We start from the raw sequence: 25,387 nt of genomic DNA, 5'->3' as shown, positions 1-25,387 counted from the left end.
AAAGCCAGCACAAGCTGTATTGCAGAATCTGAACACTACAGTGAGTTGTGAATTGTGCCTCACTAAGAAGTACTGCCCAAAAACAAGCTGCAGGGCTGTCCTACCATTATTGTCTGTGCACATGCTAGATGGTGACTGCACCAACTTTTTAGATTGTATTTGCACTATTAACTTTGGCTAAAATTTCCCAGACCCAGATCCCCCTTATGCTGTTTTAAAACATTTTAGACTTGATATGAGCTAAAGTTGTTATTTTTTACATTAGTATGATAGCTGAAGAATCTCTCTAAATTATGCTGTGCAACTATCTGGAAAAGAAGGAAATTCTTAAATGTAGAAGAAAGACTATTTCCCAAGCCACCTAAAAGCTTTTCAAGGTGAAAAATACTATCTATGCTTTAAATTAGTACTACCAAAATTGAGTAGGAATTAAATTTCCTTTAAGCATTTCCAAAACACCTTTCACGTAATACCCATGTTCCTGGTAAAATTTTGGGTAAGATATGCTGAAAAATAGACAGAACCATCTAATTTGTTCTATTCAGGCCTAAAAGTAAGTGATAGTAGTCAATCTACATTGATACATTACTTTTGACCGTGTACGTGTGTGGTGCCAATGGAGGAAGATGTTTCTACCCACTGTTCAGCTTTGTTGCCAAACAAACTGAGCAGGTAAAGTGTGTACACCAAGAACCGAGCACTTTCTGATCCAAACTATAACGAATTTCAGACGACTGCCACCTCACAGAGCTGCTAGCACAACAAGGCAAATTAAATGCCCCAAGCTAAGCTTCTCCCTACTCTTAATTACTGTGTTACACCGCACCAATCCTTCAGCGGGAAGCGTCAAGCTTCCTGTGGGTGGGTCCTTGATCTGTCTCGAAGTTACCTACCACAAAAAATAACCCTCATCGCCTTCATCTAGCTGATATTGAGGCTATGGTAAGGTAAAGAAGAACAACAGGCACCAGGACAGCTCCATGATGGAGCACACAACAGTAGTGGAAATCCCGAACACCAAATTAGAACTCTTTCTGGAATACAAAGAGGAGAAGGTGCAAACACAATCATCCCGTTTCAGATCCGTGACTGATGAGAAAATTAAAATAGCCACATTTAAATTCTTATCTCGGGTATACGGCAAGGCAGCTCTCAAAAGCATAGGCTACGTAGTCAAATCTAAACGCTGAACCCTTCCCATCACAAACCAGAAGCAGCGCGTGTTCCCAGCCAGCAGCGTGTAAACACAGAAGGATTTAACCCGCTTGTTTAAAGACTGTAAGAGCGCAGTCTTGAGCTCAATCGAACTTCCCCAGCAGGGACACACTTGTGACATTTTAAAAGTCGACTTTACAAATAAATAAATAAAACAATTACGCGCCTTTCAAACTCTGCGGTACTATAGAGGCGAGTTCGGGTTTTTACTGCGTTTAAGTCACCGCACCGGCGGCAGTCACACTACGAGATCAGCTACCGACTTCCCGGCTGGATTCCTTCTGGAGCCCGCCAGCCAAAGGGCTGGGCGAGGGCGGCTATCCCGGGGGAGAGGGAGCAGCCGTGCCCGCCCGGCCCGCCGTGCCGAGCGCGGGAGGCACGGCCGCCAGGTCCGCAGGTGCCTGGGGGCAGAGGCGGCGGCAGGTGTCGCGGCGGGACACCGGGATCACGGCAGGTAACTGGGATCGCGCTAACCGCCTCCCCCGCGTCTCGCGGCAGGGAGGGGCGCTCCGGGCGGCGGGGACACACCTGTCACCCGAGAGGGCCTCGGAGAGGCCCCGGCGCCACCGGGACCCGCGGGGCACGGGCAGCGCCCTCACGCTCCCCAGGCCCGCGAGCGCCGCCCCGCGCGCCTCTCCCGCCCGAGCCGAATTTAAACTGCGTTACTGTCCCTCGCGCAAAGCACCAACGCCGCTGCTCCCGCGCGTCCCGCCCGCTTTCCGCCCGCCAGCCAATAGCGGGGCCGCTTCGTTGCCCTCCCCGCCAATCAGGGCGCCGTTTATTGCTGGCTGGGAAGAAGCGCTCAGTGCGCGCGCCCGCCCGCTGTGGAGCTGGTCCCTGGCGCGGAACAGACGAGTCCTCCTCCTCCTCCCGCTCCCCCGCCCCTTCTCCCCGCGCTTTGTTGGTGCCTCTCCCGGGAGAGCGGCGGCGGCTGCGGCCGGCGGCGATGCCCGAGTTCCTGGCGGATCCGTCGGTGCTGACCAAGGAGAAGCTGAAGAGCGAGCTGATCGCTAACAATGTGAGCCTCCCGGGTGGCGAGCAGCGCAAGGACGTGTACGTGCAGCTCTACCTGCAGCACCTCACCGCCCGCAACCCGCCCGCCCTCGCGCAGCCCGACTTTTCCAGCGACGAGGAGCGGGAGCCCACACCTCTCGGCGCCCGGAGCCGCGGAGCTGCTGCCGCCGGGCGGGTGAGTACCGCTGCCTCCTGCCCGCGCCGCCTCGGCTTCCCAGCAGCCTCGGGCCCGCTTTCCCGCCCGAACGGGGCTGGCCGCCTCCACCCGCCGGCCGCGGCTCGGGGAGCGCCACAACGCGGCCGGGGTCCCCGCACGGGCTCGGGAGAGTCTCCGGCTCGGCTGAGGGCGGGATCGTGCCCGGCCGGGACGGTCCCGCCGCCTGGGGCAGAGGGGCGGCAGCGCTGCCGGGCGGCCGCCCCTCGTCGGGGAGCAGCTGGGACGGCGGGGTCGGTGCCGGGGGCCGCCGGCTGCTCCTCCAGGACGCGTCCCGGCCTGAGCGCCCTTTGGAGCGGCTGGCTCGGGGGGCAGGGGCAGCGCGACCGCGGGTGGAGAGTGCGACGGCCCCCCGAGGGTAAACTGGGAGACCTTTACTGTAGCTTGACGAGCAGTGTCCTAAGTAGACTGTTTCGGTGTTGGAGGAACGAAGCAAGAGAACTGTAGCAGGCTGCAACTTGCTCAGGAAAGGACTCCGGTCCGCTGTCGTGGTTGTACGGCAGCAACGCTACTCGGTGTAAATGTTCTAAATGAAAGGATGAAGCTGTGCGTGAACAGCTGGTTTGTTTCGCTTAATGAAGTGGACTGTTTAGTGTAAAGAGAGTCTGCGTAATGTAGATGTCTTGCTCGTACCTCTGAGATGTGTGTTATAGCAAAGCGCCTCTGGTCCCTGTTCAGTTAGTCGCCTGTGCTTGTTTTCTTAGACTTTACACATGTAAGGAAAGAAGGGAAACTGATGGTATTTGAAATTTTTCTCTTTGGGAAGCTGTGATTTCGTTCTTAATTTTTCATAAGTGGAATATAAATTTCTATATCTTGAGAAAGCAATCTTATAATTGATAATTGTAAGATGTCTGGGCTCGAGAAAAGGCTTGGATAATGATTATCAGCTTCCGGAGTCCTAATGTGTGTGATAGTGAAACTGTTTAATTGTATCGTAGATACTGTGTTTCAAAGGTCATTAGTTGAGGGAGTGCCGAGAAACTGAGTCCTTTGAAGGTCTTTCACTTTCACGCATTAACCTTCAAAAGCCTAAGAGACCAGTTCTTGAATTAAAAATTGAAAACTGCAACTTCAAGAGGAAGAGATCTCTCAAACCATAACATCTGTCTGTTTCGGACACTTAGCTGGCACTCACTGAATGCAGTTACAGTGAAACAGACATTTCTCTGATTTGGAGTGCTCTGCTGAAAGTATTCATAAGGTGCTTTTTAGTAAAACTGAATGAGCTTGAATTTGACTTGTTTCACACTTGTTGGAGGAGAAACATCTCAGAACTGCTAGTTCCTATTCTAGATCGGAGTTTTCCTTTCCACAGTGCTTAAGTTTAAACAATTATGGGTGACTTTTTTGATGTTTACAGAATGGGTGGTACTCCTACACTTTTGTTAACAATATCTGGAAGGCTCTGCGCTATTTATGCTTATCTTGTGTGTTAGAATCAGAGCACTGTATCATCAGAAGTTCCAGAACTTCGGCAAATACTGTAGTGAGAGCTGCTCAGATTTGAGTCCCTTGTGCCCCGTGTTGTGTCGCCTTCCCCTTAACCTCCCTCCAACAACCAACCCCAACCAAAACACTCAGAAAAATCCCAAACAGTACCTGCCAAGCAAAACAAACTTGGATGATGTGTGCTTGTTGCCTCCTTTGTGCTGCTTGAGTAGTTCTGCAACTGCTTGTAGCCTGAGTAACTGTTGTCCCTGTTAATGTCTTTTGGCATAAGGGTGTTTCACTGATCAGCTGTCCTTCAAAAAGATTACCACTCCTGTATCCAGAGCAATTTGCTCCCAGACCAGTTGGAAAGAAGAGGAAGAGTGAAGGAAGGCTGACATCCCAGGGGACTGGGATTCTGGTGAAAAACCAAAGCAAAATATCTTAATAAGATTAAGAGAGGACAGGAGGGGCATAAGACCCCTTGGACGTAAGAGGCAAGTGGGGAAGCTGGAACTGCAAGGATTTATGGAAAGGATGATTTAAATAAAAGCACGGGCTTTCCACCGTTCCCCTCTGTGCCCGCTTGCCCTTCCCTTTATTGCGAGCACATAGTTGGAAGCCTCTCGGTCCGAGGCTGCAGCCTGGCTGAGTTGCAGCCCTCGTGCGAGCAGGGCAGGCGGAGGGTGGGGCAGCGCGGGCGGGGTCGCGGCCCGTGCGCGGTGCGGGCCGGGCGCCAGGGGGCGCGCTCCGAGCGGCTCCTCCTGCGGCACCCGCCGGATCGCTCGGCTGCCTTAGCGGTTCTGGAGAGGGGCAGGCATCGCTTTTCTTAAAGTGCCTGTGAGCAACAAGTGCAGAGGGATCATCTGAATGTCCGTGCTGCAGTCACTGAAAGCTACACCAGCTCTCTTAATACTGGCATTAGAGCTTGGACATGGCTGTAGTCATTAGTAATTTTGGACTGTCCACACTGTCATTTAAGAGGGGTTTTTCTAAGTTCTGAACATTTGATAATGCATTTAGGCGATGATTTTCTATTGATAAAAGCTGTGCAGAGACAAAATCCCATAGTTTGAATTCTGTTGCAAATTATGTGTTTTGAATCTGTCGCTCTTCTGGCTTAGCTCTATCCAGCCCAAGAACATATAGCTCACTTTGCCTACATATTCCTACCAGAACAGGAAAAGCTTTTAAAATCATGCCTGTTTCTGCCTCAGTCTGATAATATTGTCTGGAGGAGCCAGCTTCTCCAACTCTAGTAATGTTTTTGAGCAACTTTTTTGCTTTTTTTCCCTTAATCCTGTTTAGCATAGTGGTATGTGAGGACAGTGACTAGGTATGCAAGACACTGTTTGGCTGCAGGGTGAACCATCTGCATCTGAACGCCCTTTGTCCTGGTTAGTTATGGGCTGAATGTCAGCAAAGGTAGCTCACAGGAAAAGTAACTATGAAATTACATTTTTGCCTCTCTAGGACCATTATTTTAAAGCATGTACCAAAAATATTGTCTTGATGCTGTTGTCAAACAGAAACTGTTCAGAGCTTAGAATGTATAGATTACTATGACTGAGCTTGGTGTGTATTTCTTGTCCTGGAAGAATCACTTCTAAAGCATATACTGAGTGATATTTTTGACCTTTAAAGTGATTATATGAAAAAGATCAGTCGAATGTCTCCTGTTAATGAAGGTATGATGAGAACATCTGGACCTGAAGGGCCTGTTTGAAAGGTCATACATGAGACTTATCAGGTAAAGATGTTTGGTTTGATGGGGGGGGGGGAGAGTTGTTTGTTTGGGTTGTTGAGGTTTTTTGTTCCAATCAAGTGCCAAGTAACTGAAGAGCCTGCTCCAGCTTTTCATAGTCAGAGTGCTGTGGTTGTGATATCTGTAGCCAAGGTAACAACAGCTTCAACCCCTTCCCTATTAGAAAAGAGAAGGTAATAGTAAACTGGTAGTTTATGAAGATAAGGTTTGTGGAAAGTGTACTGGACAGGTGAGGCAGTGGAAAACATCTGTACATGCCCAGTGAAGGCAGGGAATCTGTTTGGTGTTTCCTGTGTGGCTGTATGTCTTAATTACAACGTGCCTCACAAACATCACCCAGAATACAGTTTAAATCCTTTGTGACCTTTTAAAAAGCACTCATCTGCTGGCTGAGAGAAAGTTGTGGGCAGCAGGGATGAGATGACCAAAGTAATTCCCACTACATTGAGAAGTCCTGTCAGGATGTTCTGCACCTTCAGACTTTGAAAAGGTGCATTTCCTTCACCAAGTAACGTGGAAATTAGTGTCTGGGAGGAGAAGGGGGTGAAAGGGTTAAATAGTCCTAAATGTTATAATTTATGACTGTTACTGTACTTAGGCTTGGAAATTTTAAGTCTGGCACTTACTAATTAAGGTTAAAAGGTAGTGAATTCTCTTGTGTGTATCAGTATCTTTTGAATTGCTGCAGCATAATTCCCTTTCCATTGCTTATTTAGTCTGCCCTGTAGCTCTTGGTAAATATTGTCTCCAGGCCTTTAAGGTTAACAGGTGCAGTAGGACTTGATTTTTAAAAAAGGAAATTTTATTGCAGGAAATTATTGTCTATGGTAGAATAAAAAGTACAAGGGGAATAAAGACCTATCTATTTCACAGTATAAATCTGTTATTAACATTTTGCATATCCAGTTCCTTGACTTCGCATCTCCTGAGAGAAATGGTTATTTGTTACCAGAGGGAACCCTGCAAACTGGAGAATTAAACAGTGTTTTTTTGGTGTGATTTAGGCTTTCTTTAGCCTAACCTTAACCTTAGCATCTTAACGATTCAGAGAAATTGTAAATGAGCCCTGACCCTTTTTGTGTCTAGTGATGAAGCCGCACCTGTTTGGTATTAAGATCCTTGTGTATCCTGATGTAGATGCCATTTAACTTGGGATTTGAAAATAGTTTTTGGTGATGTCCCATAGTTGTTGGTTTAATTATTTAATGGCTTTCTCAACATGTTTCTTATGCTTGTCTTTGGGACAGTGCTGGGACTAGTACAGGCACTTACGAAGTTTGCCTGATTAACCTGGTCTCTGGCTGTTAATTTCTATTCAGCAGGAATGCCTAAGGTAAGGGCTACATTCTGAATTCTGGTTGCTTGCATTGTCTGCTCTTCTTGCTAGCAAAAGAAGGTGAAAGCTTTGTGCTGTCAAGAGATGACACTTGGAGAAGATGAACTTCACTTATGCTGTTGTTTTTCTGTGGCCCTAGTACTGAGAATGCTGTGTGGCAGCCCCATGCTTATAATTCACTTCAGTACTTGTTTGAACAGTTAGTTCCTAGGCAATTGAAAACCAAGCCTGACAGGTACCACTACCAAATTGCTATCCCTGATGTGAACAAATCTCTCTCAAATGAAGTATGCAGATAATCTTCTATCTTCTGTTTTCTAGAAAATAACAATGACTAGAAATATTTTTTTTAATGCTGTGAGCTCTGGATTGGATTAGAAGATCTTCAGATAAGGATTTATTGATTTGGGTATATTGTTGCAAAAATATTTGCATGGATTTGGGTGTATTACTGCCAAAATAAGTACATTATGGGCAAAGTGGGCAATAGCACTACCTTACATTGGCAAATTCTGCCACAATTTCATTTCAAGCACTTCATCTCTGTGCCACAGTAAGACAAATTTTGCTAGTGGTCTTAAAACAGATAAATGAGGGTGTGAGTTCTTTGGATTTGTTTGTTTTTATTTAATGTACAATGTTAAAAGTTTAAGTTAGCTCTTTTGATCTCTGTCATGGTGTAGTCCAGCAGACAAGTTGTCCTGATTCACGGGAAGTGTAGTGATGCATTATACTATAATGGTAGTGGTAATTAAATTTAGTGTTGTTGGTGAAGTTGCTGCTGTCATACCACAGTTGAGGTGTGGGAAATTCTTCTATCCAGCCTTATACTTCTAGGGACTCACCTTGTGGTCCAGTGAATGGTTAGATGGCAGCTTTCTACTTGTACAAGGGAAGTCATTTGCTCTTGCTCTAAGGAGAATATGTGTTCAAAAGTAAAAGCTGTGACCTTGCAGAACACAAAATGAACACATCTGGCCCAATTATTGAAGAACTCAGATTACTTTCAACTTCCTTCATCCCCTCTCTACTCTTTTTCTTTGCTGAAAGTGGCTGTTTTGATGATCTCTGTTAGTGAGAGTAGTGCAGGAAAAAGCGAAATGGTATTTGAAGGAAAAAAAGCCACAAAGAAACCATGAGATATGTGAGTTTACTTGTGTTAGAGTACCCTGGTACTCATTAGTTACAGTTAGATTTCTGATGGCTAAGATTTGTGTAAAGCATCCAGAATGCTGAGTAGTTTTTCTGGTGTTGTAGTATCTTCTGTGGTCTCTGAGTGAACAAAGGTAGAGATACATTACATTAGGATTCCAGTTTCTCTAAAGTGTCATTGGAATGTCGATTTCCTGCACCATAGTAGTTTTTTTCTGAAATATGGACTAGCATCTTGATTTATCTGCTTGGTGATGTGGGCAAACACCAGAGCTCTCATTAGTCTAAACAGATCTCAACAAGAAAACCCAGCATTTTTTTTCAGAACTTTTTTCTATTTGGACTGTTCAGTAGTCCAGAAAAAAACCCTTTGAATATGAAATTAAAATTAATGCAGTATTCAACTTGACATAATGTTATAACCAACATGTTCAAAAGTGACTAAAAGTCTCATGCAGCTGCAGGATTGTTTCTTGTGTATGGCTCAATTGCTTCAAAAACTAATTAGGAGTGGAATGACTGATAAAGTGAGTTGTAAAACTGTCTTTAGTCAAATCTGCTTCTTTAATGGTCCTGTACTTTCTTGGGACTGTATTTTATTTTGTAAAATAAAGAAATGACATGATCCTTAGAGATTGTGTTGCTTTTCAGCAGCTGATTTTAAGTTTATCATGCTGGAATATCCAGAAGCCAGAGGAAGATTTGGAGTCAGATATATTTGGGAAGCCCTCATTCAGTCCCTGCTTAGTTTTAAAATACCAAGATATTTGAGGCAAGACCATGTTTGCATGCAAACAAATATTCAACCTGCATTAATAGCTAGATAGATTCTGTTAGCTCATGTAAATAATCTTAAAGTGTTTTCTTGTTATCTTATAAAATGCAACAAGAAAACTATCATTACTGAGTGTTTATAGCCTATTTGTGTTTGGACTTTAAGTCTTTTGTTAGTACCAAAAAAAAAACCAAACAGGCCCTCTGGACAACTGAGCTGAGAAAAATGCTAAGTACAGAAATTCTTTCTGTTTATATAATGCAACTTTGAGATACAAATATGACTTATTTCAAAGCAGTATCAAGGTCTTTCTTAGCAGAGAGCATGCAAATCCTAGGCCTGCTTTTTTGTGTCTTACCTCTTCACTTTTACAATCCCTATTGCAGCAACAGAGGCTTCCCAAGTTGAAGTGTTATGATCACTCTGTTTGGATTGAGCAGAAACTGCTAATTTAGGAGTAGCATCTCAGCAGCTTATTTTGATAGCCATCTGCATGTGGTGATGGTGCATTGCCAAGTGTTCAAGTAGTGTTGCCAGAGTTGGGTTTAGAATTTTTTAGAGCTACAAGTAGCAGAGGCCTAAGCAGACAAGCAGGATTTTGAAAATATGAGACTGTTTCTGATTTTTGCCTTTCCTGTACTCACCTTATAATATTGTGTAATCTCACAGAGGATGACAGGACGAGTCGGAATAGCGGTTTTGGAAACTTGGTTGAAAGTATGTAGATACTAAAGAGCTTGTTCCATATCATTAGAGGTGGAAATGACCTATCAGGTAGAAAAATAATGCAAAGAAATGCCGATGTAACATAAATATTTGGAGTTTTGTGTAATGATGGTGAAACGGCTAGAAGCTTACTTCTCCAGTCAGAGGAAAGCAATACCTTCCCACTGTATACTTGAATGTCAAACTAAAACACAAGACCAGAATGAGTGATTTTAAGAGGAGGCTTGTAATGGGTATTTCCTTCCTAAGCAGAAAACTTGTGCATGTTTTCTTAGTAGGTGTAAAAGTTTGTACTGTTTCACAGAGGCTTTAGAAGTGATCATGGGTGAGACTAGAATTAATTTCTTCTAGGTTTACATGTTTAGTACTCTTATATTTTCCTGTTCCCTTAGAAGAAAAGGATGTGTTCAGTATTAACTGGAAACGCTGTCTCTCATTTCTCTCTCCTGTTCCAGAAAGCCACAAAGAAAACTGACAAACCCAGACCAGAGGAGAAGGATGGCCTAGACATAACAGAGATGAGTAATGAAGACCTTCAAGAGCAACTTATGAAGTATGGTGTAAATCCTGGCCCAATTGTAGGTAGGTCAATTGAACTAGCAGATACTGATCTGTTTTATTTCTTACTATGCCTCACATATGAAGTTTCCCTGGTACAGTTAATTTTAGTACCAGTACTGTTGCAATCCTACTTCCCACCTAGGATATTTTCATTGTACTGTTTACATTGAGAAGTCTTGAAGCATTGCAGTGGGCAAGTCTGCAGTTTGCTTCTCCTGTTCTAGGCCAGCTGGAGATGTTCCAACTTGTGTTCTGAAGCTGTGTGACTGTTAGTTAAAGTTCAGTGCTGGGGTAGTTAAGTCTTCTGATACAGAGGTTTAGATCTGGGCCCACTTAAATAGGAAATACATATTACATAATAACCTAATAGTATTGAAAGCCAAATGAGAACAGGGAACTTCCCTTTCCCTAGAGCATTTCCTACTCACTGCATTGTGCAGTAATGTTTTCCTTTGCTAATGTTTTTTTCTAGCCTAGCATTCTGTCCTGTGTGCTGGCCTATGTCAGGAGTAGTCCTGACCCCAGCCTAATCTCCTGCCTTGGACACTGTCTGTGATGTGAGATCAAAGTGCCTTGCCTTTCAGATTGTGCAGTAGCCTAATGGCAAGGGAATTTGATTTCACAACTCTTGGAGAAAAGATTGTCTATAGTATGCAGAGCCTTCTGTGGAATGTTCTTGAATCCTAGGTGGGTGGAAGTGTCTGTGACTGAGCCTGCAGTCCTGTGTGTATTCAAAGTCTTATCTGTAATACTTTCAGTTAGCTGATTCTGCATGCCTTGCCATTCATCCTGTACCTCTTGGACAGTATTCAAGAATGTATGGAGTCCACTGGAAAGGCATTTATTTTGGTCTAATTTATTGCCTTTAATTCTTAGAGGTTATGGATTCTTTCTTGAAAGACTGCCATTTCTTTTAAATGGTGGTTTCCCCTTATCAGAAAACTTAGATTTTTCTTCTTTTTCTGCAGCTAACAGCTCAGACACCAGTCACCTCTACAGATTTTTGCCCACAAAGTCCAGATGTGGAATCATGTGCTAGACTTAAAATGTTTTAGACAGCTGTCCTTGCTTGTCCAAGCAAGCCAACTGGATGGCTAGATGGCAGCAAGCAGAAAGTTCTGTTGCTGCTGCTTGCTTGCACCACCTCTGATGCTTATTGGACTGAATTTGCCCACAAGGCAAAGGCAGGGACATTAATTCCAGGGTAAGGGAATTAGGAGTATAATAGAGCAATCTGCATGGAAATTGTTTCCCTTGCGCTATCGAATTCACTATTTTTTTTTTGTGAGAGAATAACAACTTGTATATTGCAGCATATGAAGTAGCATATCTAAGAAGCAGATAAATTCCCTTTCCATAGATTTCCTTTCTATAACTTTGTAACTTTCAGTGTGCAAAGAGGTCTTGAGTTTATCTAAAAATTCTCTTAAACTGAAAAGTTAGAGGTTTTAGAGGCAGAGTTGTGTACCTAGAGGTAGGGATGTGTGTGTGTGTGTGTATATATAGAGAGAAACACTCTGGGCCGTACAAACTGATTAAAAATAAACAACATTATGTTCAGAAATTCCCAAAGAATATGTAACAGCCCAGTTCTATCAGTCAAGTCAGGAAAGATTAAAGCTGTTTCTTTAGCATGTATCCTTCCTTGTTATAGCTACTACTAGGAAACTTTATGAGAAAAAGCTTTTGAAACTGATGGAACAAGGACCTGACCTGAAGGCACCTGTGCCTCTCCCAGCGATTTCGACTACTGAGAACACCAGACAGAATGGAAACAATGATTCTGACCAGTACAGTGACAATGAGGAAGGTAAGGCTCGAGTGGAACTTGCATGGGAACAGTTCAAATTATACATGAGTAATACTTGCAGTAGAAATAACCTAAGGATGTATGATCTTGCTGTTGGGCGAGGCTGTAAGATACTGCTGTGGGCCATGTCAGTCGTGCACTTGATCATGCAGTACCAGCACAGTGATCCAGGTGCCTGTTCTGGGAAAGGAAACCTTTTGCTGCTGACCTGGTCCCTTTTATCCATTTTCCCCAGACTGGATGGAGCCTGTAAATCCAATAGGCAGGAGAACTGTGTATTGGGTGTTAGAATGTTCTTTGCACTTCATACTTAAGTACTAGTCCAATTTTGTCTTACGGTGCTCACAGTAGTTATTTACTGTGGGATAGTGAATGAATGTTTATTAAACTTTTGTTCTTTTTTGTTTAATGGCTATCACTTATGATTCAACCCCTTTTATGCTCTGTTCCTTATTGACTTAGCTGGAGGTGGGTTGATTGGTTGGTCCTGGGTGTGTATTTTGTGGGTTTTAATATCAAGTTTGTATCAAGCATGTATAGTGGTGGGGAAAGTGGGGCCAAAAAGTGGAACCATTGTGCAATTTACAAAAAATAAAAACGGCACAGGTTTTAAAGAATTACTGGAATGGAGTGTTAGAAGATGCTTATTTAATGTGGTTTGGTTTTGGGAGTGGGTTTGTTTTGTTTTTTACAGGAATTTCCATGGACATAGGACCGAAAGGGTTGAAATACAACTAGTAATTGGATTGATCTCCCTTGCATATTTGGGCTTGTTTCTCAACTTTTATATCTTGCACTTTTAAGGGGGGAAGGATGTTAGAGATTGATTTATTAATGTTTGGGACAGCCAAGAGCCAACAGAACTGACAGCTAACTTCTTATTATTACATATGCTTCATACAAATACTGAACTGTTCACACACTGGGGAAAAAACTCAAACCCAAATATTTCCCTTCTCCCGTACAACAAAAAAGTTTTTTATCAATAAATCTTAAATATGTTGGCGTAAAGCTATTAGAGTTTTAGAAAAGCAGTGGAAATAATGCATCCTTTTATTGGTGAGAGGAGTGCTAACCACTCTCCTTTCTACTGTATCAAAAATGGGGTTTTATATAAAAGGACACAGAGGAAACTAAGCTAACAACTTCAAACATCATTGACAAGCTTCAATACCTTTACTACAATCAATAGCAGAATGGTACTTTGGTTAAAGGAATTGCAATTTGATAGCAGTTTCTAAATGGAACTGCTGGATTTGTCAAGGCTTATTTGAAATGTAGGATTTTTAGCAAAAAAAGTAAATACATGGATTAGTGTTTTGAAATTATTTTAAGGTTATTCTTCAAAAGTCTTTGTTCTTATACATTTAATAGAAAATATACCTGTTTCACAGCTTTTTAAGGAAATGATAACTCATAAGAGTTATGTTGCCTCTCAAAATGAAGTTTTATTAAAATACTTTTGGTTTCAACTAGTGCAACAACAGTAGTATTATAGAAGCTAGTTATATTTAAACTGGTTGCAGATCCGAAGACTGAGCTGAGGCTGGAGAAGAGAGAACCTCTGAAAGCCAGGACGAAGACGCCAGTAGCACTCAAACAAAAAAGAGTTGTTGAACACAACCAGGTATGTTTGTCATAGAAGCTCGTGGAACAGCTACTAACTGCAGGTGATGTGCTCACTAAACACCTTACTCCCTTTAACATCATGTTTGACTAAGTGAGCCATGCTGGTTTTTAAAAGTTCTTTTAGAAAGCCTGTTCTAATATAGCATGAAAATCTTGTGAATTAACTATAGAGGCTGTTTTTAGCATGTCTGATAATGTTCAAAGTTGTGGTCTGCTTAAAGCTGTTTGTCTGACTTGCCAGCTGCTGCAGCACCTCCTAGAGAAGGATAGTAGGCAACCTTAACATGTTTAGTTTTGGAAACCTGGCAGATTAAGTCACATGGGCTGATGGCTTTCTATTGGATGCTTGTAATCAACTTGATTTAATAAAAGCAGTGTTTTCTCAAAAAAAGAAAAGTTAGGAAAAAGGGGTGTGTGGGGTTTTTTTTTAACAAGCATTATTAAATACATGCATATATATGTGTGATTAGATAGCTACAGATATATGTATGCATTTTAAATACATCTGTTTAATGACTCATTTAAATGTAATCTGTGAAGTAAGGTATTTGGGTATATGCCTATATGTATTGGTGTGTATATGTGTGTACACACATACACTAGCTATGTAATATTTTTTCTTCAGCTATGTTTGTAGCAGCAGTACTAGAATAGACACAAATTTTCAACACAAATTTGTTGAAAAATTTCTCCTATGAAGAAAAAGAATAGATAACAAGTGTAGATCTCCCACCTGTTCTTTACTTATAACTATTAGTTCTGCTGTCTAGATGGAAGAGGGATTTTAGAGAAGCACCTCTGATTCTCAAACTGCTGAATACCCAGTTTGGTAGTTGATGGCTGATCTGTCCTTCTGATGTGAAAGCATCACTAAATGCCCTCTTCCCCAGCTTAGGATGCTTAGAGTCTTTAGAGTGTTGTTCATCTGTCCAGTAAATAGTGGAGTTATGCTGCAGTAAAGGACTCATGAGGAAACATTCAGTGACTCAGAATCTGGCTTGTTAATTGCTTGGTGTATTTTAGCAGATCACAGTGACTTTTCTCAATACTTTGTTAAATGCCAGATGCTTGCTATTTAGTGTGTATATATGTATAAACATGCTTTAGCTGTGGATGTCTCTTTAGCAGGTGAAATGCTGCTATATGACCTTGAGTAATGCAAGACGGCTTGTTTGCTTATTTGTTTGCATAACTAGTTTGCTTATTTTAAGTTGGAGTTTTAGGGTGCAAGCAGATTTTACTTCAAAAGATTAAAATACACGCATAGTTCAGTGCACCAAACATTCTTTAATTTGATCAGGCAACTTCTGCTTATAATGGTCTCTCTATAATGAGCATCTTAATCTTTAGATTCTTGTATTTCAAGAGTCACTTTTTTCAATATAGTTATTCTACCAGAAATTCCTGTCAGCTTCCGTGTAATAAAGATATTTAATTCTGTTGTCAACAAACAAAACTTGTAGTCTTCAGGAACTTGCTTACAGAATAAATGAGATTCAGTGAGGTATTTTTGTGGTATTTTAAGTGATGATTTGTTTACTCAATTTTTTTGTCATCCAGTTTCACTATATTAGTATCAGGTCATTACTCTTTTAGCAATCTTACATGTGCAGTACAGATGCAATATTTTGCAACTTGCATACTTTAATTATCAGGAGTTAATCAAAAGAATAATCAAAAAATTATGTAATTTCAAAATTGCCAAATTCTTCAGACAGAAACTCTCTTTAGTTTGTTAAACCTTTTACATTTGATCTTCTGATTGTGTCTTGTTTTTTTTTTTTTTTAAATACTGCAAACAGACAAAACCACCGAAAAAACCCAAAACAAAATGGCCCCACCCACCCCCCAGTTAAATTTTGCAGCTGCTTGAAGCCAAGAACAACTTAATGCTTTTGGCTAGCAAATGTGTGTAGTCATGTATTTTGCTAAGAACAAAACCAGAACGTGGAGATGATTTTTTTCTTTCCTCCCCTTCTTCCCGTGGAATTGCATTGTAGGTTTTCAGCAATGTATCAAGGAACTATACTCATTCTGCAGAACTATTTCAACTGTTGTGCACTGTGTGGCATTTGCACAAAGATTGAGTGTCTGAAGCGTGGTGAGGCTGAGCTGGTGGGCAGTGTGGTGTGAGCAGACTTGCTAGTTACTTCGAGGTCCTGTGCAGGACTGGTTTTAGACCAGCTGTATGTAGCTTACAGGACTGTTTGTCATTTAGCATGGCTGGATGTAGCTGTTCTCTTGAGAAGAGAGTGCAAATAGATAGATAGTTATTCGGCAGACTGCTGCAAAAGAAATTGGGTGGGGAGGTTGAATATGAGTCTTATCAGTCAGCAGTGGAGGGCTGGATGAACTTGAGCTCAGCTGTTTGTGTTTACCTCTTCATAGTGAAAAGTTGGCAGAAAATCCTAATTTTAATACCCCCTTCTAATCCAGTAGGTCAATCTAGAGTAGGAGTTCAAAACTGAGCCTGACGTGTCATAGTAAATGGCACTGGGCAGAAGGAAGCAGGCTAAACAATGTAAATGTTAAGGAGCAATGTAGAATTACTCTCCCTCCTGAAACTTTGTACAGTGACATTCTGCATGTGCTGTGTTCCCCTACTCCTCCCTATATTTTTTTTACTGCCTGTATAGTAACTTGGTAAGTGATACCTGAGGTAAAGTCATAATCTGTAGCTCAACTGCTCGTGAGTTATTTGACAGTTAGAAGTGGATACTGAACACTGCTTGTGTACCCCACCATTGTCATTTTTCTGGTTACATTACAGGGTGGTGGTGTACCCAACATGAGCATTACATTTTGATAGGGTAGAGACCTGCTCTGTTGACAGTGAGGATAATTATAACTGTGCAACAAGTTTTATTTCTTCTTTTTTGTTTTGTCTGTTGACTGTTCCGCTGAAATCTGGGTGGGTTTTATGCAGTAGATTCTGGTTTTTCCTAGACTTTTCATGCAAGAAAAAAATTGAAAGTTGGTACTTAAAACATACGATTAAAGCATCTGAAGAAGAGAGGCAGTTATTAATGAAGTGCTTCTAACTTCCATTAGGAGATAAGTAATTCATAGTCAAATAGTCTGGAATGGGGAGCTCATGGTTACTAGTATGAGTGAATTTGCCTTCCTGTTTTCCCGAGTAGGTTGTTGGAGTAGAAACACTCTGAAATTAGTATTTTTTCTCTAAGCATCTAAAAAACACCTCTCAAATAGAAAGTATATGAGGTTGAGGTGGGGAATTGTGATTGTAGGTTACAGGAAGGAAGAGAATGCAGTGTCTGATAAATATTTAAGAAGGGGTTAGAAGATGTTTCATCACAAGTCTGTTAAAATTGTAAAGAATTTTGGAGAATTAGGCTGAAATCTACAATTCTAAAAAAAATCTGAATCTGTTTGGACCTGAGGTCTGTGCATTTGTACTTTATAAAGTACTTCAGTGACTTTGGAATTAAGTGAAACACTTGTGCTCCCTCTGCTGTGTATGTAGTAGCTGTTATACAGAATTTGTCATAGAGGCATAAAACAGGTCAGCTTCTAGTTTCACTGTCCCCTCTCAATTAATAAATACACATTTAACACATTGTTTTGGGGCTGAAACTGTTCTAGTGAAGTCATTTCCACTATTGAACCTGTAACTGACAGTTGCAGTGTATAACTTTATTTAGCAATGAGTGTAACTTCCAAAAACTTGGTAATACATCACTGTATGAGATGTTAATGTGCAAAGATAGAAGTATTAAAAAAGTAATAATTTTTATTTTTAAACTTAACCAAATAAAAAATAAAATCTTGTGTGTAATCTAGATGAAGCAGATCCACATCTCCCTTTCCATCTTGGAATTAGTTTTGAGGGGAATATTTGCTTTGAGCATGAAACTTACAGTAAAGCATAGGGAATGATCTGTGTTTAATGGCTATAAAAGTTTGGTGCTTCATGCTGTTACTTCAATTTGTGAGAGATCTGTATCAGGCTTGATTGTTTAAACTTGCTGTTACCTGAAAATTGTTAGTTTCATCCCTGTATGTGGAAACTTTTTAAGATCATTAAGTGTCTCTCCCTGCCCCCTGTGGCTGAAGATTAGTTCCTGTTGAAACATAGGAGGCTGTGCATAAACTGTGTCCAACTCTACCTGAGAAAATAGAACCCTATCTGTGCAGAGAAAAAGGTGATGCTTTCTGCTTATGCTCATAGATTTATTTTTGTATGTGTGTGTAGGCAGGAAATGTAATGGGACTGAAAGCTTCATGTCTGCTGTCCATGAGTTGATGTAACTCCTCATGTTAGCTCATTCTAGGGCAGTGAGCAAATCAGCAGTTTTTACTGTTGGGCATTATCTATTCAGTTCTGTATTTGAACAACAATATGCTCAAATATAAGTATTCTGGTCAGTGCTACTAATCTAGCTAGCTATTCATTATTGAATGTATTAGGATCCACAGTTTTTTGACTAGACATGTTGCTTCTGGAGTGTGCATGCTATTTTGGCTTTTGGTTGTGAGTATCCGATATTTGGAGCTGGTTTTCATGTATATGATCATGTGTTTGATGCTTGAATAGACCTATTCTCAAGATGGAGTTACTGAGACTGTCTGGACAAGTGGATCTTCAAAAAGTGGACCTCTGCAGGCATTTTCTAGGGAGTCTACAAGAGTGTCAAGAAGAACACCAAGAAAAAGGGTGATGAGAGGCTTTTATAATAGACAAGCTTTTTTTTTTTCTCTCACTCTTAGGGTCCCAGTGGCTCTTTTATTCAATTGTTGTCTTTTGTTTGTTTTAAACAAACAGGTGGAAGCTACAGCACAGTTGCCTGTAGATGATGCTGTAATATCAGAGAGTACTCCCATAAATGAAACTGTATTGGCTGCAAGCGACGAGACCCTAGTAAATATGCTTAGTAAATGTTTAATCAATTGTGGTATTCTTCTGTAATATATCTTCACTGACAGAATCATTCTGTTTTGCACAAATAGAAGACTGTTTTAAGGAAAGTAAGACTATTCAGCAGTCTTTAAGAACACATACTCAGTATCTGTTTTAGTACCTAATACTCTTCACTTTGAGATGGGACTAGGTCAACACCTAGGTCCCATCTAATGTTTTTTGTGGGGGAGGGCTGAAAAGAACCACTTTACAAGCTTGGATACTTTCTTAATTTATTTAAGTACATGCAGAATATTTGCTTTTAAGTTTGGCTTTTCTTGTGAACTAAATAGCTTTTATGTTTCTAAATGCTTAAAAGAAACTACTTGGAATGATAAGCAGTGTGTTTCCTTTGCTGATCTTGGAGCATCTTTTACATAACCTTCTTCAGTTAACTTCTAACATGCGTATATTCTATGCACATAAAGGTTTTGTCTTTTGGTTCTGCCACCTTGCCCCTTTTCATTTTGTATTTTGGCTGTTTCTGAGTTTGAACAATTTTGAATCTCGGCAGGTTGGCAATAGGGTGCCTGGAAATTTCAAGCATGCAGCTCCTACACTGTCAGTCAGTGAACTCTCAGACATGCCCAGAAGAACACCAAAGAAACTACTGATGACAGCTGAAGTAAATAAATTAAAACTTAGATTGCTCTTGCTTACTCTCTGTGAACAAAATTCTTGTGTGTATGTGCTTATTTCTTAGTACAGTGGGGGTGGAGGATGTCACTGCCCAGGTGACACCAGTTAAAATAAATCAGTGTTGTCACATGACAAAACAGAATATAAACTTATTTTCATCTTCCCCTTTCAGATTTGGGTGTGTGTGTGAAAATCTGATTTTTCTTTTTTCCTTAGACAAATGTTTTGATGTGTTATTTCTCCTTGTGCTGCTATTTTTCTGAACAACATGTAGATTTATTTTTTTTTTCTTTTAAATTCTTTATAGCTCAAAGTAGAGTAGACTTGGGTTATCTCCCTTTGAGCTTGTAAATCAGCCTATTCTGAAAAAATGCAATGTGCTTTAATTTAGGGAATTAAGTAGTAGAATTACTTTAGACCAAATGCCTGAATTAAAAAAGCATCTGTAGATTCCTGACCATTATCGAGAAAGAAGAGAATTTTTACTGTTAACCTATTCAGGCTGTCAAAAATTCTCATGGAGAACTGTCTAAAGCACCTGCAAGTATTTGTAATTGTATTAATGTAATACTGTAATGTGGAATTTTACATTACAAGATGCTGTTTGTCTGTTCATGTAGCTCTAGATAAAACTGCTATTAACACTTCATTTACAATATGACTGCAATGTAGACTTAGTTGTCAAATAGAATGTTGTGGGTCAGCTTGATGTTCTATTCCAAACTGCTGGTGGGGTTTTTCAGTCAGTATTTTACTGTACTGTGGTTTAATACAGCATACTGTGTGGTTTATTACAGCAAGAAGAGACAGATTGCCCACATCAGTGCTTTTTAAATCATGTTGGTCACAACCAGTCCTGTGATCTGCTCAACACAGCCATGATAGAGGTGATGGTTAAGTTTTTTTGATCATCTACATCATTGGCTCGCAGGTGTATAGGATCTACACAACTTATTCTTTATCTTAAAGGAAACTGAGGCGATCACTGAATGCTTTAAGACACCAAAAGTGACTGGATGGCTGCCAATAACTAAGGTTAAATAAACTTCTAAAACCCAAGAAGTAAACTTCTTGAATGGCACTGGGTGACTCATTCATTCTTACAAATTGCACATGGTAGTGGTCACTAAGATAGCGATGCAGAAACTCTTTGTTTTGCTGTCTGTTCGGCCTCTAACTGGTTTTGGTTTCCTAGGTGCTGGAGAGAACTACGGAAGAAAGAAGAGTAGAAAGGGATATTCTTAAAGAATTGTTCCCTTATGAAGTATCAACACCTACAGGAATTAGGTAATTCTAAGGTTTATGGGGGCTTTTTCTCAGTTCTTGTAAACCTATTTAAGCTGAGAAATATCTTTTGATTATATTGATAGGTTTCTGAGGAATAGTTTTTGCACTCTGGCTCAATGACATTTGTGACAGCCACCTATTCTTCTCTTCTATCCACATAGATTTGTTACCAAAACGGCCCCCTCTCTATTGAAATTGGAGGAGGGAGAACAGGGTGGTACTATAGTAGGATTATTACTGGAATTTCTGGGTGATGAAAGTTAAACGGAAAGGGCTTTTCTCTGGTAATGACTTGCAGTATTTAAGTTTTTGACAACATGCAACTGCTTAGGCCTGCTGTAAATTAAGGAAAGATCTCGCAGCATATATTTGAGTTTTCTTTTGTAAAGCAAGAAAGAACTTTCAGGTAACCTATTTTTTCCTTTAGGTGGTAGTCATATTGATTACTCTTAGCGTGAATAAGGATGGCATCTAGGAAAGGCTATTACTTGTGCATTTTGGGTTTTTTGTGTCATACATTTAAACAAAAATTGAACCTTTTCATGCAACCCTCTGGTTAATTAGGTCATTTTAAAAATTGCTCTGTTTAGAGGATATGAGAAAAAGTTTGCCCATGTTAAGATGTGAAATCATCTCCTGTGTTTCCAACATGTGAATTATAGCTTCAATTTAAACTGCAATTGCATAAACTCTTAACCATAAGGAGCATATATAGTACCAGTTGCTACTACTGTAGTGTGTCTGCTGACTACTCAAATTTGCTCTCCTGTTTTGAGATCTAGTTCAATCCATACCACTTTTTCTTTTCTTTTCAATAAAAATCATACATGTGTACTCCTTGTATATAGGAACTTGGCAGTGTACATGAGGTTTTTCTAATCCTTGCTGCTTTGTCTTTTGGCTCTGTGTATTGGCTTAGCCATCAGTAGATATTTTACTGGCCAGAGATAATCTAATGTTTAGAAATCCCAGCAGGGCTGCATAAGTAATTATTAAAAAAGCAAATAGAGGGAGATACTTTCTACAGTTTGATTGCCAGCTATGATCCTTTTTTTGTGAATAGGATGAAGTAGCATTTGAAGTTTTTTTTAGAGTGTTTGCTTGAACACTGCATTATTAACTTTACATGTCTACCTATCGAGCTTCAAAAGTAGTATTACAGGTACTATATTCACCAGAAATAATTCTTAGTTCTTTAATTATACTAAAACTTCCCTATGTACTTTAGATTGCTCTTTTAAATATGCAGTATTTCAATTTGATTTTTTTTTTATTAACAGTGCTAGCTGCCGTAGACCAATCAAAGGAGCTGCAAGCCGGCCTCTAGAGCACAGTGACTTCATACTGGAGGAAAGTTACTCTAAGTATGCGCAGAAATATGGTACCTCCACTGACAGCAAGTCGGTGAAACCACCAATAAAAAAAGAACGCCCTGTTGCCCTGTGGATAAAAGTTCTTCTCTTTGTTATTGTTTCAGTCTTCATGTTTTTGGTTTATCAGTCAATGGAAACTAATCAAGGAAATCCTTTTTCTAAATACCTGAAAATGATCACTCCGGGCAGTGCCGAATGAATATCTTTCTAAAAGGCACACCCAATTTGATCTCCTGTTTTTTAATTGTAGAGAACTCTTCTGCCCTCTCATCGGCTCAAGGACTTCTTACAAATAATGTGATTGGAACCTGATAAATTGGATAAATGAAGAAAGATAATATTAAATGGACATCGGTAACTTTCTGGACTTTGGACAAGTAGGAGATCACTGCCATAGGAGTAACATTTTTTTAAATCTTTGAACTTTTTTAGGCTTTATTTTTTTAATGTGGACATCCTTTAAATTCAATTTTGAGAAAATGTATATTTGTTTTTGCAAGAACTTGGAAGCTGAGAAGGGCAAAAATGTAGTAAAATGTGAAGCTGTGTTTTTAAAGCTTTTCCTTTGTACAGAAAAGAAGTTGTACTTCTGTCTCTAGACTATAGTGGAGAAGAATTTTGACATAGGAAAAGGGAAATGCATTTCTTTATGCGTTTTTTTCAGTAACAACATAACTGAAATTGATCTCTTAGGATGTAGAGAGAGTACAACAACCTTTTCTGTAGATTACTGTAACTTTTTAGTAAATGTAACTGTAAACTTGTTTGCATTTCTGTAACAGTCTTAGTATCATATTAGTAACTCTGTTTAGGTGTAACTTCATTTAAATGTATCCCTTCATTTTAGTGCTTACAGTGTTGTAGGAGCTGAATACAAATCTAATTGGCAAGAAATGTCTTAGAGGAACTTATTTATTAGTAAAATATGTGGGAAAAAAAACCAACATCATAATAATTTGCTACTAAAATACTTTTTTGGGTCAAGATTGTTATCTGAAGCAGTCGAAATTCCAACATTAGCAGTGGTCTTTTTTTCTTTTTTAAAAAAGCGAGGTCTTTCCAACACAGCTTTATGTGATTATCTTTAAATATTCATGTAGAGAAGTATTCTCAAAGTGTGAAAATTCCATATGAAGTTTTATTCTTGTATGAAGAGGGCATTGCTGCATTTTCTGCTAGTTTCATCTTTTAAGGTGAGATTTACTACTTTCATGCCATTGACTATTTTTCTCAGTGGAAGCATGCTGAAACACTCTCTATTGTGTAACTTGGTTGAGCAGGCAGCTGACTTCACTACTACCAATGAAGAGTGATAAGCAAAAATCTTTTTAAAGTGAATGTATACATTTTTGGTGTGCTTAAATCCGCAGCATACAGATGTTCAGTCTTATTGCTTGGTACAAAATTGCAATAAATCATACTACTTATTCTTAAAGTGCTACTTATAAAAAGCTGAGAACATTAGTTAATAGTCAATATCTTTTTACTTTAGGTACAATTATTGTGTAGACTATAGCTATGGGGAAGCTTTACTTTCTGTGAACTTTTGGACAAACATGGTAATTTGTAGCAGAGCAATAGTTTTGGGGTTTTTTTCCTGTTTAATGTTTTTTTCCTTCTAAACTGCTTTTTTGAGTAATTCAAATAGCTAAACTTGTGTCCATCCTATAGGGAATTGTAACATAAGACATTCACTTTTGGTGTCAAAAATGGAGAAAAATAAAAATGATTTTAATGTGTGTGGATTTTCCTTATCAAAATAAATGCATTGCTGAAAGGCAGCAAAAGCAAGACAAATGATGTATCAGTGGTGTCATTTTGTGCTGCTACAGTCTTCCATTTTGAAAAAAAATTAAAAATCTGATCATAAACTCAGGTCAGTTCATTCACCTCGTGGCAGGAGTATTGTCATATTTGCAGTATCATCATATATGCAGAGTTTTGCACCATAGTTCTTTAGCCTATGTCAGGCCATTAATTTGGATGGGGGAGAAGATAGCTTTCATTTGTTCTTCAATGCTAAAGAATTCCTTTTCACTTTAAATTTTTTCTCACACCACTTTGATTTTTCAATGTAAAATGTGTCTTTCTTTCCTAGTTACATGAAATACTTTCAGTTAACCTCCTCCAGGGATACTACTAGCATCATCAAAGAAAAAAAGCAAGCCACAATCAAAACATACTGCAAACTGGATTTTGTTACAATTAAATGCTATCATTCTTTCATTTTTGCACTGTTTTGGAGAATGCTCTCAACTTCAGTGTTACCTCACAGCTGATAGAGTTTTCTAGAAAAGTCCTCAAAGTAACCCACATCTAGTTCAGTTGTAGTTGGAAGGCATTGCATCTTCAAGAAAGGAATGGTTTTTTTTTATATTTCAGACATTTAATGGTGTGAAGTAGCCCTGAGAGTAGGATCTTTCTCCTGGCCCTAAAGATGAGTTTTTCATGGTATTCTAAGAGTAACACATAGTAGTGCTATGAGCTGTATGTGCTTAAAGCCTTCTAACTACTGCTGTAGAAGTTAAGCTTAGTATAAGAAGTATATAATTATAGTAGTCTCTAGTCTTTGTATCAAAGTGCTGAAGCAATAGGCACTGATGTTCCTTTTTTTCCTTCCTTTTACCCATTCTCACTTTTGCTCCATGAGTTCATATTTTTTTTTTAGGCAGAGCCAGCTTGAACTTTCAGAACCAATGACAAAATAGAGCAACTTTATGGACCAGTATCCAAAATCTAGTAAAAATGAGTGGAGTTCTGATGTAGTGAGTATGATTTAAGAAGTCCCTTCTGGGACAAGGGCTACAACAAGCCTGGAAAAGGCCTGTGGAAGTTGATGGGCACGACAATGTTATTTTGGGTTTGGTTCTCAGAATGCTGTGCTGAAAACCTGGCAGGTTTTGATTTCCTGTCTGAATTGGAGTTAACACACAGCTTGTATTTTCCCCTTTAAATTCTGTGCTAATCTTTCAACATGCATCCAGTCTTGGGAGCCTGGTATCAGGCTGTGGATCACTAGAGGATTTCGCTTGCAGTCTTGAGATTAATTTTACAGCATCTGATCCATGGTGAGAGTGTGAGAGCTTCAGTAGTGTCTAAGAGAATACATTTTCAAGAAGGATCTTAAATTTAAATTCTCTGTGTGTTTTAAGGCCTTTACTTGTATTTGCATAAGAAACAGTGTGAAAGAACTTCTTCTCCAAGTTTACTTGCTAAGAAGCATGCTCAGCACTGCCCTACAGAATGATTTTGGATCCCTTCTGGGCTTGGTCTATGTGTTTTGTTTTGCTCCTGTGGCATAACTTACAAAACTCTTCATGGTATTAAAACTCCTGCTAATTACCTTCTTTGCTAGTTTTGTGGACGAGCTATCTTAAAAAAAAATACTAGTTTATGCAGATTCAAAGCAGAGTACAAAAAGAATGCCTTTAAATAATACAGGTCCCAAAGAAGACTCAGCAGTAAAATTCATGTAATTGCAAATGAAGCTGGTAAAATTGCATGGCATATCTTGTGCATGGTAGATTTGGCTTACTTTGATA

General features: G+C 39.9%; 1 protein-coding gene across 5 annotated transcripts; it reads left to right on the top strand.

The window, feature by feature from the left end:
• Positions 1–1,987: 1,987 nt before the first annotated feature.
• Positions 1,988–23,642, top strand: TMPO (thymopoietin). 5 transcript variants are annotated; one of them, XM_030959816.1, is made up of 11 exons: positions 1,988–2,404; positions 10,084–10,210; positions 11,844–11,999; positions 13,526–13,626; positions 18,184–18,303; positions 18,412–18,507; positions 19,061–19,171; positions 19,983–20,072; positions 20,155–20,220; positions 20,381–20,472; positions 21,753–23,642. In XM_030959816.1, exons 1-11 carry the CDS (start codon positions 2,162–2,164, stop codon positions 22,042–22,044), a joined length of 1,494 nt encoding a protein of 497 aa, XP_030815676.1. In that variant the 5' UTR covers positions 1,988–2,161; the 3' UTR covers positions 22,045–23,642. The 5 variants fall into 5 exon arrangements, with proteins under 5 accessions (XP_030815676.1, XP_030815671.1, XP_030815672.1 ...); XM_030959812.1 differs by lacking the exons at positions 19,983–20,072; positions 20,155–20,220 and having other exon boundaries at positions 1,989–2,404; XM_030959811.1 differs by lacking the exons at positions 19,983–20,072; positions 20,155–20,220 and having other exon boundaries at positions 18,184–18,507.
• The last annotated feature ends 1,745 nt before the right edge of the window (positions 23,643–25,387 follow it).

Source organism: Camarhynchus parvulus, chromosome 1A (genome assembly GCF_901933205.1).
Source record: "Camarhynchus parvulus chromosome 1A, STF_HiC, whole genome shotgun sequence".
NCBI classification, from domain to species: Eukaryota; Metazoa; Chordata; class Aves; order Passeriformes; family Thraupidae; genus Camarhynchus; species Camarhynchus parvulus.
This window is presented reverse-complemented; position numbering and strand designations above follow the sequence as displayed.

Coding starts and splice junctions, on each gene's coding strand:
- TMPO (XM_030959816.1), top strand. CDS start 2,162: ATGCCCGAGTTCCTGGCGGATCCGTCGGTGCTGACCAAGGAGAAGCTG. Junction 20,073..20,154: donor TCAACACAGCCATGATAGAG/GTGATGGTTAAG, acceptor TTTATCTTAAAG/GAAACTGAGGCGATCACTGA. Junction 20,473..21,752: donor TCAACACCTACAGGAATTAG/GTAATTCTAAGG, acceptor TTTTATTAACAG/TGCTAGCTGCCGTAGACCAA.